The sequence below is a fragment of the Pelodiscus sinensis genome, chromosome 3 (genome assembly GCF_052426305.1).
Source record: "Pelodiscus sinensis isolate ZL-2025 chromosome 3, ASM5242630v1, whole genome shotgun sequence".
Classification (NCBI taxonomy): domain Eukaryota; kingdom Metazoa; phylum Chordata; order Testudines; family Trionychidae; genus Pelodiscus; species Pelodiscus sinensis.
In genome coordinates, this window is record NC_143054.1 from 182,444,846 (window position 1) to 182,461,581 (window position 16,736).

The 16,736-nt window shown below is 39.9% G+C and overlaps 2 protein-coding genes across 6 annotated transcripts in view; one reads left to right on the plus strand and one right to left on the minus strand.

The window, feature by feature from the left end:
* The window catches only part of REL (REL proto-oncogene, NF-kB subunit), a 52,860-nt gene extending 51,174 nt beyond the window's left edge, over positions 1-1,686 (plus strand). For both annotated transcript variants that reach the window (XM_025184195.3, XM_006122177.5), the window contains one exon: positions 43-1,686. In XM_025184195.3, the coding sequence (XP_025039980.1) occupies positions 43-872 (830 nt within the window). In that variant the 3' untranslated portion in view covers positions 873-1,686. The remainder of the gene's footprint in view (positions 1-42) is intronic.
* The window catches only part of PUS10 (pseudouridine synthase 10), a 67,024-nt gene continuing 51,948 nt past the window's right edge, over positions 1,661-16,736 (minus strand). For all 4 annotated transcript variants that reach the window (XM_006122158.5, XM_006122157.4, XM_089777523.1 and 1 more), the window contains exons 12-18: positions 15,209-15,265; positions 14,150-14,226; positions 14,003-14,058; positions 13,767-13,884; positions 11,837-11,979; positions 10,096-10,195; positions 1,661-6,823 (exon numbers count right to left, since the gene is read on the minus strand). In XM_006122158.5, the coding sequence (XP_006122220.1) occupies positions 6,785-6,823; positions 10,096-10,195; positions 11,837-11,979; positions 13,767-13,884; positions 14,003-14,058; positions 14,150-14,226; positions 15,209-15,265 (590 nt within the window). In that variant the 3' untranslated portion in view covers positions 1,661-6,784. The remainder of the gene's footprint in view (positions 6,824-10,095; positions 10,196-11,836; positions 11,980-13,766; positions 13,885-14,002; positions 14,059-14,149; positions 14,227-15,208; positions 15,266-16,736) is intronic.

Genomic DNA, 16,736 nt, shown 5'->3' on the forward strand with positions numbered 1-16,736 from the left:
GTCATTTCCATGCATTAATTAAGAACTCATTTCTTTTCACAGAACCAACTATATTTTCTCAAACTGCACCGATTATGCCTCTGCAGAGAACTCCTGTAAGCACCAGTCAAATTCAGTCTTACTATTCCTCACCCACATGCAATTCAAATCCAAACCCACATCTGTCTACAAATGTGCAGGCCATGGGACAGGTTAAGCATGATGAAGATCTTACTTCATGTTGGCATTCCCTGTGTTCCCCTTCATCAGGCAACACAGTTAATACACACCCACCAAACAGTTTTGTGATGGATGCTCTTCACCCTAACCCACAAAACAACAGTTCTCTTTCAGCTCTTCATGATAACGTTCTGAACTGGACTGATCAGAAGGAAATAGACTTCTATAGAAATTTCACCAGCACAAATGGGTTAGGAACATCATCGATGTCACAGCAAGACATGCAGAATGTCTCTGATAGCAGCATTATGCATCAGGTTCACACCATAAGCGTCACAGCTCCCTGCATAGATAACATGGAGACTGATGAAATAGGATGCATGAGCCTGAATGTAGAAAAGGCATCATTTAATCAAGTTTTAAATCCAAGTGATCACAGGAGGCAAATCCATCAAGTACCTTCTAACAGTACATCTTTAGCAGCTTCTTGTAGCTCATCTTTTAGTTCACAGTCCAATGCATTTCATTCAGCAGGTTTTGGTTTCTTAGACCCTCAAACTGTGAATGAATCAAGCTCACCCAGCAATCTTATTCAGAATAATCAAAATAGTTCTTCCAATAGCCAGTACTATACAGATGGGACCGAAGGTGAAGAGTATTTTAGCACCTTTGGAGTCCCTTTGGAAGCTTTATTGCAGAATTTCAACCAGTGAGTTTGTTTTGCTGTCAGTCTGAAAAACAGTATCCAAGTTTCTCTAATGGCCAAAGACGGACAACAAACAATTGATATGCAATGGAATACTGGTATTCACAGTTACTGCCATGGAAGCTTAACTTTTCCTCTCAGAATGTTCCTTAGAGCAATCTACTATGCACAATTTCATTCTATAAATTCGGGTGGCTGATCAAGGGTTGGATGCCACATTAAAGGCAGTGTTAGGGAATAGAGTTTGGGAATTTTGTACACCAAAACAATCTCATTTTTTTACATTGTTGGAAATGGGTAGAGAAGCAATTGCTAAGCGCTAAAGACCTCCTGCTCTCAGTGGAAACTCACCCATGGAAAACTGGTATCTTCAGAGCAGCCAAGATTATATAATTCAAATAGTTGGAAACAAAAACAAACAGTTGTTTCTCCTTACAGAACTAGGAATTGTCCTACAGGTACTCAGCAATGGTCTATGTAATTTTCTTAATATTTTATTTTTACCCAATCTTTTTGGGTAAGCGCTATCTCAACATTTTTTTATATATATATATGTATGTATGTATGTACATTTTTTATTGCTAAACTTAGCTTATGCACTGACCTTTTTCACATTTATATGTTTATTCCATTTGCTTGGAAAGCAAATTTATTCTTAAAGGGTAATGACTATGTCATTGTTAGGTCTATTTAAAAATATTACAATTTTCGCTGGAGTTCTTAAATAGTGCAGCTATGGCGTGACATGAATTATTGAACAAAGGAGAAAACCATTTTGCACTCGTCTCAGAGTAGTTTTTTGTGTTTTTTTGTTTTTTTTTTACTATAAAGTACTGGATGCTTTATGAATGGTAGCATGGTTTTGGTACTGTAAGGAATACACTTTGGGGGGTTATATGTGTTTATTATGAATTACATAAAATAGGTCAGATGACTTTGGGTTGTCAAGAAGCTGGCTTTCCAAACTAAAACAATTGAGAATCTCCTTGCATGGAAGAATTCTGGCTGACACAAAGCTACCACAGCAACCTCTATACTTTCTACTTTTGCTTCAGGAATCATGGGGGGAGGGAGAATGTGTGGCCAAAGCATATTTTGCACTGGCCTTGCAGAGGTGTTCCACTCAGTGCTAATTAGGAACCCCATCTACACCCCCCAAATCAGGGGCTATGCTTTACCCCCTTAGCTCCATGGGTTATCAAGCATAACTCAGGCACATGTAAGGATCTAGCCCATAATGTTCATATTTCTGTATGTTGTTAGGTTTTGAGATTTTGTTTTCATCCAAAAAAAGTTCTCTAATCTGATTCATTCACTTTTTTTTAAGCTATTCAGTCTTATTGACTGGCAAAGACATCACTAAACTTTTAAAAACTCGTATGAGTCAATATTGCCATCTGGCAGCTTAATTGACTGGAGAACAGATCTCGTTAACTCCCAGATGCAATAATAAATCTCATTCAGAACAATAATTTAAAGGGTATGGATCCCTTCAAAATGTTTTAGGTGTCCCACAAACGAAGAAAGGTTGAAAACCACTGGCATAGGTGACTATGCGCCTTCAATCGTAATGCTCAGTACAGGGCAAGATTGTGTATGAATTTCTGCAGATGTTTTTGAATTGTATTATATATACACACTTGAAGTTGGACAGGTGCTTCCTATAAATCTAACATGAAAGGCGCTGCACTGTACAAGTCTACAGCATTTTTTAAATAGTTTTAAAATAAGTCAAGGGACCAAGCAACATTTTTCATGTTATTTATAAGCAAACAGAGCCTGACTGAGGAAACAAACATAGAGCTCAGAATAAAGCTTGAAATGTCTGTTCAATTTCTTTAAAGTTCTCAGTTCACTTACTGTTTTAAATGTCAACATTCTAGAAATTTTTTTACTTTAAAAATTATTGGGTACATTTTGTTGTATTCTGTATAATTAAATATTTTAATTCACCTCTGTTTTCTTTTTTGGCTCCAAGCTGGTTTGTGTTTATACTTTATTCCCATAGACAATTCAAGAACATTAGGGGACATAAAGATCTGATCTTAACACTTACTTAGCCCTTCCAGCCACTTGACTTAAATGAAGCTATTCCTGCCTGTAAGGAAGGATGACTCCTGGCAGGCCCCGAAAGCTTAAATCAGCTTGAAAGAAACCGCTTTTGTTCATATTAGGAAATTTGTTTTTAAGGCATTTCCCACTGTTGTTGATTGTTGGCAAGTGGTAAACCTAAAGCAATTTATACTCTTAGCATCTCTACATAGTTTTTGCGCTGACTGGCTAAATGGATAGAAAAACAGATTTATTAAAATCTGTGCATCCTCTCCCTGCCCAGTGTGGAGGCACTGGTGTAAAGATGTGTTTGTTGGTATAGCTATAAGAATGAATACCTTAACTAACTCTACCAATGTAATTAGATCAGCACAAAATCTCTGTGTAGACAAGGCCAAAGGCCTATTTTTTGGCAGGGGCTCAGTTACTGAGTACCCTACTTGACACCTTGAAGAAGCCTGAGTTTTGGAGGGCAGCTGTTGTTTGAAGTGTAAGGACCAGGGGACATTTTTATTACAGTACAGGTTGAAACTATCTAGTCCAGCACCCTTGAGACCTGATGGATGCCAAACCAGAGAATTTGCAGAACCACGGGCAGTCAATATTGTCTAGCAGCATTACCAACACTTCCTCTGCTTACTAGACTCTCAGGAGATATTTAGAGGTAAATTAGAGGTAAATAACAGCATAGAACCCTGAGAGCCAGGAATGGTGGCTGTAAACAAACTTTATGGGACCATGGAAGACTTGGCCACACCCATGATTAGTGGACATCTATCTGGTTAACTAAAATCATGCTGGACCAGTGAGGTTCAAGCTGTAGTGAATAGCCACATATTACACACCCTTGTTATTTTAACATATCTTTTCCTTCTGCATTATGTGAGTTGATCCTGCAACACCTTGTGTTGTTGAATTAAACGTAACAGTACTCAAGTGTCAGGACGTTCAGAATAGGGCTTAATATGAATTTGCTTACTGGGTACCCTACTTCCTATAATCTTTGAGGGACACTAGTACCTCACTTTAGACTAACAGAATAAAAAAACCTATTTTCCATCTAGCATCGAGCCAGTTCTAAACAGTTCTGTTTTTGTTGAGAAAGGTAAGTTTAGGACAGACGAGGGAGTGAATAATTTTAGTGATGCCTAAAGTTCATTGTTAGTCAATGTTAACTCCTTATACACAGCAACTTGTCTGGGGCTGAAAAGTTGTAATGTATGAAACATCTTTTGTTTCTATCCTTGCATAGTTCCATTCAGTATGTTACATTTCTGATCGGATAAGTTTCTTTATTCATATAAGCCATCACATTAATTCACTAATGCTATTTGAAAGAGTAAAGTTATGTAGGTTTAAAAAAAATAAAACAAAAGTATTAATTTTGGTTCCAGTTCTGCAATGTAAATTACAAACAGACAGGCTGAAAGAGAGAAGGGTTTATTTTCTTGTTAAACTTATGGATTTTAACAGCGCAAAACAAATTACATTAGCTTTTTAGCATTTTGTGTTTTCTGTGATTGCTTTCACTACATAGCCACTGAACATCATACGATGGTTGCATAGATGGGCATCTTACTATGAATATTCCATACAAGCACCTCAGAGCTCACTTGACGTTAGCAGAGCTACAGCCACTGAGACCTGGCTCTACAGTGGAAGCTGACAAAACGCAGCTTGTCATGCTGAAATCTATGCAGTCCACCCCTCCTGCCTCGTCACCACCACATAAATAATAGTACTGACTGGAGAAACCCTGAGTGAGTCAGAAATATACCAGGCAATGTCTATGCTATGTGACAAAGTCAAATTAAGTTACGCAATTTCAGCTACATTAATTGTGTAACTGAAGTTAAAGTGCCTTAACTCGACTTTTGATGCTGTCCATGCTGCAGGAAGTCAAAGGAAGAACACTTTCCCTTCAACTTCCCTTACTCTGCAGGAAAGCAGGACTACTGACATCGACTGGAGTGCCCTTCTCAGTTCGAATTAGCTGTCTTAACTAGACTTGCTAATTTGAACCCTGGAAGATCAACAGTGGCAGCTTCGATCTTCTCTGCAGTGTAGACGTACCCGCAGAAACAGCCTCTTCACTAATTCCAAATTCCTTCAATTTCTTCCTGCATCTGTATCATTCATTTCTCTAGGCTTCATAGGAGCAGAAACAGTTCTATGGAGGCACTCACATGGAAGTCTAGATTTTTATCAAATATAGCTAGACATATTTTAAGAGAGTCCTGATCATTTCTGATTAAATGAGAACAACATGAGGCCATTTTACACTTACATATTAAAGTATGGACTACTTAATTTATACACAGGTTTCCATATTCTTCTATATATTTTAGCTGCAGCTACAGTGGCAAAGTTGGGCATTGTGATTCATCACTGGCAGCGCAGACAGGCCTCAAATGTTTTTGCTGACAAAAACTGACAGAAAATTAGCTATACTACAGACTTACCATTCCAATACCTACTGCTGGCCTAGAGCCACATGGCTAGTGAATTACTTGTCTTTCTTTAGATTACACCTTTTATATACTTGATGTTACAATTCTGTCATGACTTAGAACTTTCTATTTGTCTTGCTCTTTTTGCATAGGAAGTAGGACATGGTGTAAACCATGCAAAATGCAACATAAACATGTTTCCACTTTTACAATTCTTTCCTAATGGAACTTGGACCTGCCTGTATTATACTAAATAAGAAGCACAATGAAATGAAATTAAACCAATTCAATTAAAACTGTTTTTGTGATGGGAAGTTGAGTTTTCAAATAGATTCGCTTTTCCAACAAAAAAAAATTGCCTGCTTTTAGTAGAAATTTCCAACTTTTGTCAAGAAAACCTTCAAATATTTCTACTCGGTAATGCCACTATGGTACATTAAAGAACTGGGCGCCTTATGCCCCCACTCTCCTGCATGTAGTGGGTTCCCCAGCCAGACTGTGTCTCTCATGCTGCACGTGGGAGCTCAGGAAGAAGACAGACATGGGTGATGTACACTGGACACTGACTCTGAAGAGAATAGGAATATGACGTACCTGAGCTACAAATCCCATAAGGCATCACCTACATTTCTCACCTGCATTTTTTGTGTTTAAAGTTTTCAGTTTTCCCCACCCCCCAAATAGTCAAAACTCCAACCAGCACTAGTACATATATTGGAACAATATTGGAGGCCAGATTCAGCTGTTCCTACTCATGCTGAACAGTATTTCACATTTGGAGCACCCCATTGATTTCAGAATTCAATATTAGCAATCTACAACTGATTGCTTAGGATCTAATCCTGACAATTATTTACATGAATAGTCTTTGGCATACTTACAATCAGGCTCTTAGACAGCTGATCTGGGAAGTTTTACAAATATCTAGATAAGAAAATTATGCTTATGGTATCGGATACAAACATGCTTTGACTTTTTTTTGGTTGGGAACAAAATTAGATGACATATGGTATGTGTGGTTTGATGGAGGGGAACTTCTCTTTTCATTCAAAGGGTTTCAAACAGTATTCAGGAAAGCATATTTTGTATATCTTGCAAAGATCAGGATTTGGACATCTTGCTAAATAATTGTTTTAAAAAGAAAACATTTACTGCTCTTAATATATCGGCCTGTCAAAGACCCCTTTGCACAGGGCTGTAATTTATTTACAATAAGGCTGTAAATTAATTGATCAAGCATCAACTGATCCTGAGTTTTTCAGCCAATTAAAAAAAACCCTGACAGATCAACATGATCCAAATATCAATGAAAATATTTTGCAGGGGATAAACAAGTTATCATACAGTACACAGTTCAATCCATTGTCAGCTTCTGATAACAGTCGAGTCACTCTTGTTCTTCCCAACTTGAAGGACTCTAATCATTCAGGCTTGGAGGCCAATCAACATCCACAGACTAAAAGAGAGAGGGATAGAGTGGAAAATAAAATCACAAGATCAGGAGAGCTGGTGTTTCAGATTTGCCTTAAGCACTTATTGTGCATGAACAAAAGAGTAATTTTAGTACCAGAAAGGCACAAATTCTCAAAAAGATGTGGCAAAGCAGCATAGCACAAGGGAAAGAGGGACTAAGCCAGTACACAGTGGCATGGTATGTTTGCTTTTCTCTGAGGGCCCGTAAGTTTCTGCAGTATAAGCTTTTAACCTTTACAGTTTACATTAGGCTTTTCTAAGTGTTACCTAATACAGTGATGTTGGCCTGAGTCTGGAGCCAGCCAGCTCTAAATAATAGTTCGGGCTGATCAGGGTGAGTTAAATGGGATTAATAGCTGCTGTTAATGCTGATCAGTACAGCAAAAATATCCAGGCATTACAGGAGTGAAGACAAAGTTTGGAACGGTAGGATGGGTTTGAGTATAGTCTGATCCCTCCCCAAATATGCCTCCTGAGTTTGGATAGTTCCTTCAAAAAATAAAATGGCTGCTTTTATGTAGGTCAGATAATTAACAGTCATGATTACTTCTGGTCAAAATGCACAAATCATATTTGACATATACTTTATTAGCAGCAAGTCTAACAATTAATGGAACCTGGATTATCTTTTTCCCCTGGCCTCACAGAGGCCCCACTGCCAATTCCCTTTGGGTGTAAACTTGTTGCCAGCTGTGCTCCCAAGGCAGTACAGCCCTCACTAATGAAGCATCAGGCATTTGTCAAACTGGGGTCACAATGATGGCACGTTAAACACCCTGGCTTCAAGATTGCCTAAATTAATCATACCTACTCCTTACCTAATCTACATCTTCATAAAAAGATTAGGTTCTTGGGCTAAGAGAAAACCCATTATTAGTAAAATGACTAATTATTTTCCAGTCCCCAGACATCTTTCATAGGTGTGTGCCATAATTGCACTGACACCATTCAGCGTGAGAGCAATGCTTAGCAACTGCAGGCTAGCATTAGCAGTCTAGCTCGTGTTCAGCAGTTGTCTGTAGGTTCTTTCTCCTCACCCATTCCCCTTTGCAGGAATACAGTTAGCAAAGAGGAAATCCTGATGCTGGCTGTTTCATATTTCAAAAAATGTTTTAAACTGGAGCCATTTAGTTCAATATTAAATTCAGGCCTGTGCAGTGCATAACTGAACTTTGCAGTTAAAATATTAGGAAAGCAGAATCCCTATGGTATCAAGAATTTTTTTACAATAATATTTCAGTGATTCTATTTGAAATTCCAAACACTAAAGACCTTATTTTAGTCCATCTTTTTCATAAATAAATCACTAAACATTAAAATACATGCAGCTAGCTTACAATATAGATTATGACAGCAGAAGGAAAAAGAAATGATCATTTGTAGCACAATGTGTGCAGTTCTTCACACATGGATGGGTGAAGTCCTGGCTGCACTATAGGCAGCAGCCGAACTATTGCTGATTTCAGTGATGTCAGGAATTTGTTCATAATTTAAAGGATTTCTAATCAGCATTTCAAACTGACGATTCTGTGCGCTTATTCTGTGACAAAAGCTAAAGAATTTAGGATCAAGTAATTTAAGTCTTTCTGTTGTGGACCCCCAGAGGGCTGGAGCAGCCCCCTACCCTTGGCAGGTGGGGAGCTGTTCCAGCCCCCACCAGTTAACCGGAACCAGTTAACTAGTTAACCTTCACATCCCTATTTTCTAGTTCCTTATTTTCTTTTTTAACGTGAAATGAGTGATCATGCCTGATTTTTAATACTTGCAAAAATTTCCCTCCATCCTGAGATCTAAATCAGCCCAGGCTTCCTCCAGTGCTCTGTCCTACCAATGTGTTTAATTTCTGATTCGCAGAGAATATCTTTTGGTACAAGAAAAATTTAGTCTTCATGCCCATTTGGTCATTTGCCATTGGGATAGTGAGACTGTAATATGGAGAGGTGTCAATTAGAAACCAAACTGAGACTACCGCCTCAATCAAATGTTATTCAATGCTGCATTTGAATCAATGGCACTGATAGAAAAGGCCACTTTATTCTTATTTCTGATCCAGACCCACTTCTCAGAAGTTCTCTTAAAAGGAGAAGGCATGATGCACATAATATGCAGAGCTGCACTCCCCCATGCACTGATGAACATTATAAAGCCAGAGTTTAAACAATCACATGCTGTCCAGGAGACCCTTCTCCAGGTAAGCAGACTCCTGCTCCCACGATGAGCCCTGACGAGGTCAGTGGAGTACATCTAGTAGAGCATATGGCTTGATGATGTATTTAAAACTCAATGATTATTTTGTATTAATATATGTTGCATTAACGACAGTAAGGATTGTTAATTAGGCCAGAGCAATAAAGTTTATACTACAGTTTTAGGGCTCGTCTACCTAAGGAGAAATTCCAAAATACTTATCCCTGATTAACTCCATCTGTGACTTCTCTTACTTTGGAATAAGACGGTCTTATTCCAAAGTAACTTAAGGCATTTTGCAGTAGTTCATCTGCTCTAAATTCATACTGTGCTTTATTCTGGATTATCTGTCATGTAGAGACAAAACCCTTTGAAATGCAATTGCTTTGCTGACATCAAGACAGGATATATGTTAGGGGTGGCCAAACTTAACTGACCCCCTAACCTGTATGTGAAAACCTTCAGAAGATGGAGAACCAGAGCACACCGGCTGGGGTTGAGCCCTGCGGGAGGTGCCTACTAGGGCTCTGGGCTTCCTCTTTCTCCATGGGGCTGTCTCAGAGCTTCAGCACCCTGAGAGCTACCTTCCAGGGAGGGCGGAAACTGGAAGGAATGGGGAAGGAGGAGGTGACATGGGGTCATTCACATCCCCTCCCCCCCATTTTTGCTAAGGCTTGGGGTGTTGCCAGGTGTTGGGGTGTTGCCAGGCCCCATTCCTGCATAGCAGTTCCTGGGGCTGGCAAGCTGGGAGCTGCGGCCCTGGAAAGAGGCAGCAGCCAACAGAGAGGAGCTGCAGGGAGGAGCCACTGAGGGTAAGAGGATGTGTGACTCAAATTGTTGGGGGGCTGTACCTTTAAACTGTGCCCCTCCCCAACCAAGCACCAGTCATTTCCAACAGCTGCCGCTATCCCACTCCCCTGCTGCAGGGCAGAAGCTCAGAGCTCTCCTCCCCACACCAGTCTGGTAGGCAGAGAATGGGGAGGGCAGGGCAGAGGGGCTCCCTAAGTTGCACATTAAATGTAAAAAAGCCACAGTTCGGCCACTTCTGATATATTATGAACAATTTACCTCCACATCCAGCTCCAGAATGTCAGCAGTTCTCTTAAGTAGGAAGCCAATATTGGGTTTTGTTCTTCCAAAGTCTCCATGTACAAACTCTTTAATGTAACTAGATCTTGCTTAAGGAAAAGTGGGTGTGGGCCTTGTGTGGCCGGAGCAGACTAATGTAGAATGGATATGGCAAAGAACACAAAGCAGCAATACCAAAATCTAGTTCTGTTCCTGATCCAAGATACACTGTGTTTGGAAAGCTCAGTTGTGGGAGCTGTTGCCATCTTTAACTCTTGGGATCTAGCTGTAAAGTTGAAAGCTATTGTCCCTCACAATCCAGGCTTTTGTTTGGTTCAAACTAGGGATGTTAACTAATGATTAATTTACTAGTTGAGTAGTCGATAGGCACTTCCGCATCCCGTCTTTGAAATGTACCTCGTGGGAGCTCTTGTACATTTCAAAGGAGGAATGCGGAATTCCATGTGCAGCCTGGGGCCAGCAGGAAGTCCCACTGACTCCAGGCTGCATGCAGCGTGCCAGCTTTGAAATGTAGAAGAGTCCCCAGTGGGGGCTCTTGTGCATTTCAAAGCGGAAGCGCCCACATGGAGCCCAGAGTCAGCTCCTTGCGGTGCTGCTTTGAAACACCGAGGCAGCGTTTCAAAGGGTCAGCATCACACAGCTGTGCAGTGCTGCCACTTTCAAGTACCTCCTATTTCCTCCCCCTTTGCTGCCTCTATTTGATAGAGGCAGCAGGGGGGGGGGAGGGGAAAATGACTGGTCGACTCGACTATCAGATAAGCATTTGCTTATCAAATAGTCAACTAGTCTTAACATTCTTCGTTCAAACTGGATAGTGACATTTTACTGAATTCTAAGCCCATTACAGTAAGTAGCAACAACTCATCCAACATACCAATATTCAGTCATTAGAACAGTTTCATTAAAAAAATTATCAGTAACTATTTAATAAATCCTGCTATCATTCCTTGAACAGACTATTAGAACCTATGTGTTAGGTAAATATTAAAAGCTAAAACCAAATACACTTAACTCAGGATCTAACAAATTCTCAAATACAAATTAATTACATATCTTGAGCCTCCCCCATGCTCTCCATTACATATAGGGAATGAAACCTTTCTCCTGATTCAATGGAACCTGCAATAGGACTCTTGGTATGTTTATTCATGCAGTGTTTGGAAGCCCATATCAGAACCAAAACCAAGAGGATATAAAGTGTTTTTCAGGAAAAACTGAGAATTTCTTAACACACAGCATTTCTATAATGCTACTACCCAAATTAGTCTGTGTCTGATACATCAGATCAATATTCAAAGGCTTTACTTAAACAAAAACGGCTAAGTATTTAGGGTATAGTACGGATTTAGAGACAAATGCTGCTTTCAAAGCACCACTGAAGACTTCAGTGAAAACACAGGCTTAAAAAAACCCTACCTCGCAAATAACACGCACAGATCTTTATCCAATTTGCAATATGCCAAAGGCTTGAGTCTCTCCATTTTAAGATAAATAAAGGGCCTGAAATCTGAGTATATCTATGTGTTCGCTGCTATCCTGTATCTTAAAAATAATTAGGGGCTCTTGTTACAGTGCACACCACTTGCATTTCTGAGCTTATAACTTTTACATTTTTCAGTTCAAAGCAAACTTTTAGCACTTGTAGAAGAAATCACCACCTGTATGACCAGAACAACAATACACCATTTCTACAATATATAATGCAGAAGGTAAAGGATACGTTCCTGCCTGAGTTTTCAGACGCAGACGGAAGTGATGGTCATCTATGTATTCAGATTTCATGGTGTGAATGACACGAGATCTTACAGCTAAGGGCCTTCTGTGAAGAACCCGCAGAGGGGTTTTTTGATCAATCTTTAATTCCTGTTGGGAGAATTTAAAACAAAGAACTGTTCAACACAGTGCACACTCAAAACAAACACATATATAGCTTTTTCAGTGTTTACAACAACATTTTACTAATACATTCTGGTAGTTGAACAATCTTCTTTTTCTTCTTTAAGTCTTCCTCCAAGTAAATCAAAGGAAAAAAAGGGCAACTATCTTTTAATGAATTACTGGGAAATCCTCATGCAGTTACAAGCTAGTGAAACCACAAATGCAGCAGCATAATAACCTTGAAATCTCCATAGTCTCTTGCTGGAATAACTCCAGGATTTACAAAACTCAATGAGAGCCTCAGGGCACTCTCTCTCAAAAAAAAAAAAAAAAAAAAAAAAAGGCTTTTGTCTAAACTGCATCCAACCCTCCACAAATAAGAATTAGAAAGCAAAGCTGAGATGACCAAAGATTTCATCACATTTCTTTAAAGAGCTTTTCCCTACAAAAAAGAGCTATTGATCTGCAAAGCATCTTTTTCTATTGTGATAAAAAAAAGCAGAGCACCAATTGTGCTCATGCATTTCAATGCTTCAAGCCAAAACACACACTTTTGGAGTAAAATAACGGTAGTCTCTATTTGAGAATGCTCATGCTATCAGACCCCGAGGCAATGTTCCAACACTACAAAACCTGAACCCAGAAATGGACATGACCAGCCAGAATATCTCAACACAATGTACCTCATCGACTGACACTTGGAATGGTTCATATTCATATTGGGTACCTTCTCTTTACTTCAAATATTTGTGTTAGAGACCTTTGGCTTGCATGATTTTGCACAGCCATTGAATGTAGATTTATTTACTGTGAATACAGGCAACCCCCACCTTACGATAGCCTGAGTTGTGACCCCCCCACACACACACACTTATGACCATTTTTGTAAGTGTTGAAGGGGCCGAAACCCCCCAACTTACGTCCTTGACCCGCATTTACGATGGTGCATGGCACCTATCATAAATGCAGGTACAAGTTATGATGTCCCCGACTTGCAACGCTTCCCCAGGAACCGATCGCGTTGGAAGTCGGGGGCCGCCTGTATTCCCAAACAACTTTGGCTGTGGGTAGACAGAACAAGAAGTAATCACTGCTAGTTCTGTTTTAATCTCCACTGTATTGCTCCTCTACCCTTAGCAATGATGAGATGGCATGAAGGGCATTTGGGCCTGGTCTACACTAGACGAGGAAGGTCGGCTTAAGATACACAACTTCAGCTACATAAAATATGTAACTGGAGTTGGCTTACCTCAAGCCGAGCCTTGGTGACATCTACACTGTGGGAGGCCGATGGGAGCAAACACTCCTATCAGCTTCCCTTACTTCTCGCAAAAGGAGGAGTACTGGCCCCCAACAGGAGCTGCCCTCAGCATTCGATTTACAGGTCTATACTAGACCCACTAAATCAAATGCCAAAATATCAACCTCTAGAGCATCGATCTTCAGTAAGTATAAATGTGCCTGGGGGTGAGGGGGAGAGAGATTTCCACCTCCAAAAGCACTTGCTGCTGTCTAACACATCTTCCTTCGAGGATGCTAATAACTGGTCATCTTGGGTGAAGGAGAAGCACAGCAATAGTGACTGTATGGTAGGAATGAGGGGCCTTAACAACATAACAGGAATGGCAAATGGGAGAATGGATACAATAGGCCCTACAACACAAGGTTGTGAGAAACCCATGATCAATAAAACACAGAGAGAAAAAAGAGAGACAAACATACTATACCTAACAAGGGGCAGGTGCTCTTAAAAGCAAGACAAATACAGATACCTTCATATCATCTAGAATTGCAATCTCTTCCTTCTGTATTGCTTTGTCTGTCCATATTAAAGCATTGTAGGTCTTTGTCTTTTCCTCCTCCCCCTCTTTCATGTGTCCAATTGCCTCTCTAAACAAAAGAAATGAATCACACCTAAGCATAACTATATAGTTGTATAAATGAGGATGCTTGCAGAATTCCCAAAGCACCATTTTGAAATCCCTTGTCAGAGACCACATCTACTGACCTGGTGACAAGCTGTAAATCTCGAACTTTTATTTTGTCTGAAGAGTTATTAATTTTCTGTGATGTCAGAAAAGAAATCAGTTAGCAAAGCTGCCCTGTTACAAAAGTACGTGTGCTTTATGATTTTCATGAAGTGCAAATGATTTACCTGCTGAAGTTCCTTCATTTCCTTGGCAGTAAAATGTATTCTATGAGGATTCACAAGCTCAATTGCAAAGGGCCTTCCTGGCAACATGTATAGAGTCATAAAACATAAAAACATGTTGTTCTAAATTAATGTTTGGATTTATGCATTGAGGTCGGAAGGTGTGAAAAATGTGTCTTCTCTTATGCAAACACATATGGGGTTTGACTGTTTAGGAGACATGGCCATCAGATGGAAGGAAAGAAACAAGGGATGTTTTTTGGCTACTAAACCTAAGTCTTATCAGTAAGTGCAAATTACTGCTTCCCAGAAGACATCTTGTACAAGTCTGTGCTAATTAAAAAATAAAATAAGAAAAAAGTTAATTAGCTTATTTGCTGTCACCTAGAGCAATGCCCAGGTGCAAGATGACGTTAAATCCAGCTCCCTCAGCTAAACATCTGTTGAAATGGCTGCACTTTCTGTGCTCTGGGCCAGTGCTGATCCCAGGATACGCACGCAGTGCCTGGAATTATACCACAAATTAGCCAGCGTCTGGTACACCTCATTATTAACTTTTACTCTTTTTACCACAGTTGTTTCAGTGTAGCTAAAAGCTATTGGAAGTATTAGCATTACTGATCAAAGAAGCTACCTCCAGAAAATGAAATGATCAATTTGGAAGAATAACAGGCTTTTTTCTAACTAAAAATGCAAAACAGAATTATGTAAAAAAACAAAAAAAAACAAAAAACAAAAAAAAACCCCAATATATTTAACAATATGACAAATGGATTAAATTAGGAAATGCAAGCTAGGACATTTATAACGAACTATGGATTTCTAAATGTTCTTATTTGTGCAGCCAACAAGATTACGTTGGGGTCTAGTCTGTCTCAGACTGCTCTTATGAAATAATGTCAGTTTGCATCTCTAAATAAATATGTAAAGTTATTGAGAGGATGTTTCAAAGCAGCATGTGTGTCACAAGCTAGTTTTACAAACAGCAAAATATGTCTGAATAGCTCCAAGACACCATTTTGTTTGGTTTATATCTTTAATTAAGGGACATTCCAACCTTACCATTGCCTAGTGTTCTCACATCCACATCTTCTCTTCCCGAGGATGAAAAATTAAAACCTTTAAAAACAAATATGAACAGAGAATGAGAAATGTTACCTTTAAATTTGTTAGCAATCTAAAGAGCTCTCAGCTTGTTTGCAGAAAAAGAGAAGAAAAACCATGTAAAAGTGATTTTAAAACGTAGTCTGCATTCTAGTTTAATAAAACTGGATACTGTCACTGTCTCATCCCTTAAACAGGGATTCCCTTGTTCCTCGGCTTGAGTGAGGGACATCACAGCCTTGAGAAACTTTGAAAGAGCAATTTAATCCTAAACACTCACGGCTAATTCCTGCTCCTTGTCTTACTTAGAGTTAAAAACCTAAAATTAGTGAATGAACTCAATCTGCCTTTTGTTGTCTCCTCACACCATGACTCTTATCCTGAATACGCTCCCAAGCTTCCCAAGGTATCAGTGAGATTCCTCACCTCCAACACTTTTCGTCTGTTGGCCTTACATTTAGCCAGAAGGGAAAAGGAACTTCAGGTGTTACCTGCAGGAACAGACTCATTCTCTTCAAGGTCTGGTAAGGATGAGACTGGCACTTAACTTTCTACCTCTGACCTCTTGTCCAGTTAACCTGGCCCAGGAGCTGTCACATCTTCATCCTTTCTAGGTAATACATGGAAAAAAATTCACACTCTGGTGTCTCAAAAGAGCTCCAGAGGCCACACAGACTGTCCACCTCTCTTTATAGTGTAGAGGGTTTGCTCGGCTTCCACTGCCAGGTGTGTGAGGGACAACAGCACTGAGGCCTTCCCAGCTAAAGTCTCTCCATCAACCATCAAGGTATTTACTAGTTCTATCAGGACACTAGCCACATCAGCTCCAAAACCAGGAAGGTGATCCCTTGCTTGAGCTCAGCAAGGTACCAGCAGAAGCAGCCTGTTATACTTTTCTCACCATTAATATACAGGTCCGTGCAGATAACAGCTGAGAGAGCTCTGCTTGCTGAGATCAGATGCCTCCCAGTACCTGCCCTGACAGTACGATGCAACTGAAACTTTGGGATTTTCCCAGTGTCCAGTCCGCTATATACCAATGCAGGGGAAAAGGAATTTTGCTAATTTCTAATTAAATTTGTCCTTGTGCTTAAAGGTCACTAACTCTGAGTCTGGTTGCCAAGAGAGGGAGAATAATCACCCTTCTCCTACAGATAAACTCCTATTTCATTGACTAGCATTTAGACAGCGGATCTCTAAGCATAGCAGAAAGGCAGTGGAACAAGACCAAGAGAAAAGCCTCAAGGTAGATATTCTAGAATGCTTGAGACAGAAGTAATTATTAAACAAGACTTTCCAGATGGAAGTATGAAGAGCCACAGGTCTAGAACCTGGGTCTGCCAGTTCTGAGCACCTGCCGCATGCATGTCACCATCCCACAGCTCTGGCAAGCCGCAGTCAACGGGTTGTGAGCAGTTTGGGCCCATGCACCACAGGACTGTCAGTGCTCCCAGGGTCCTGGTGCAATAGTTAATCTCAGAGAAGA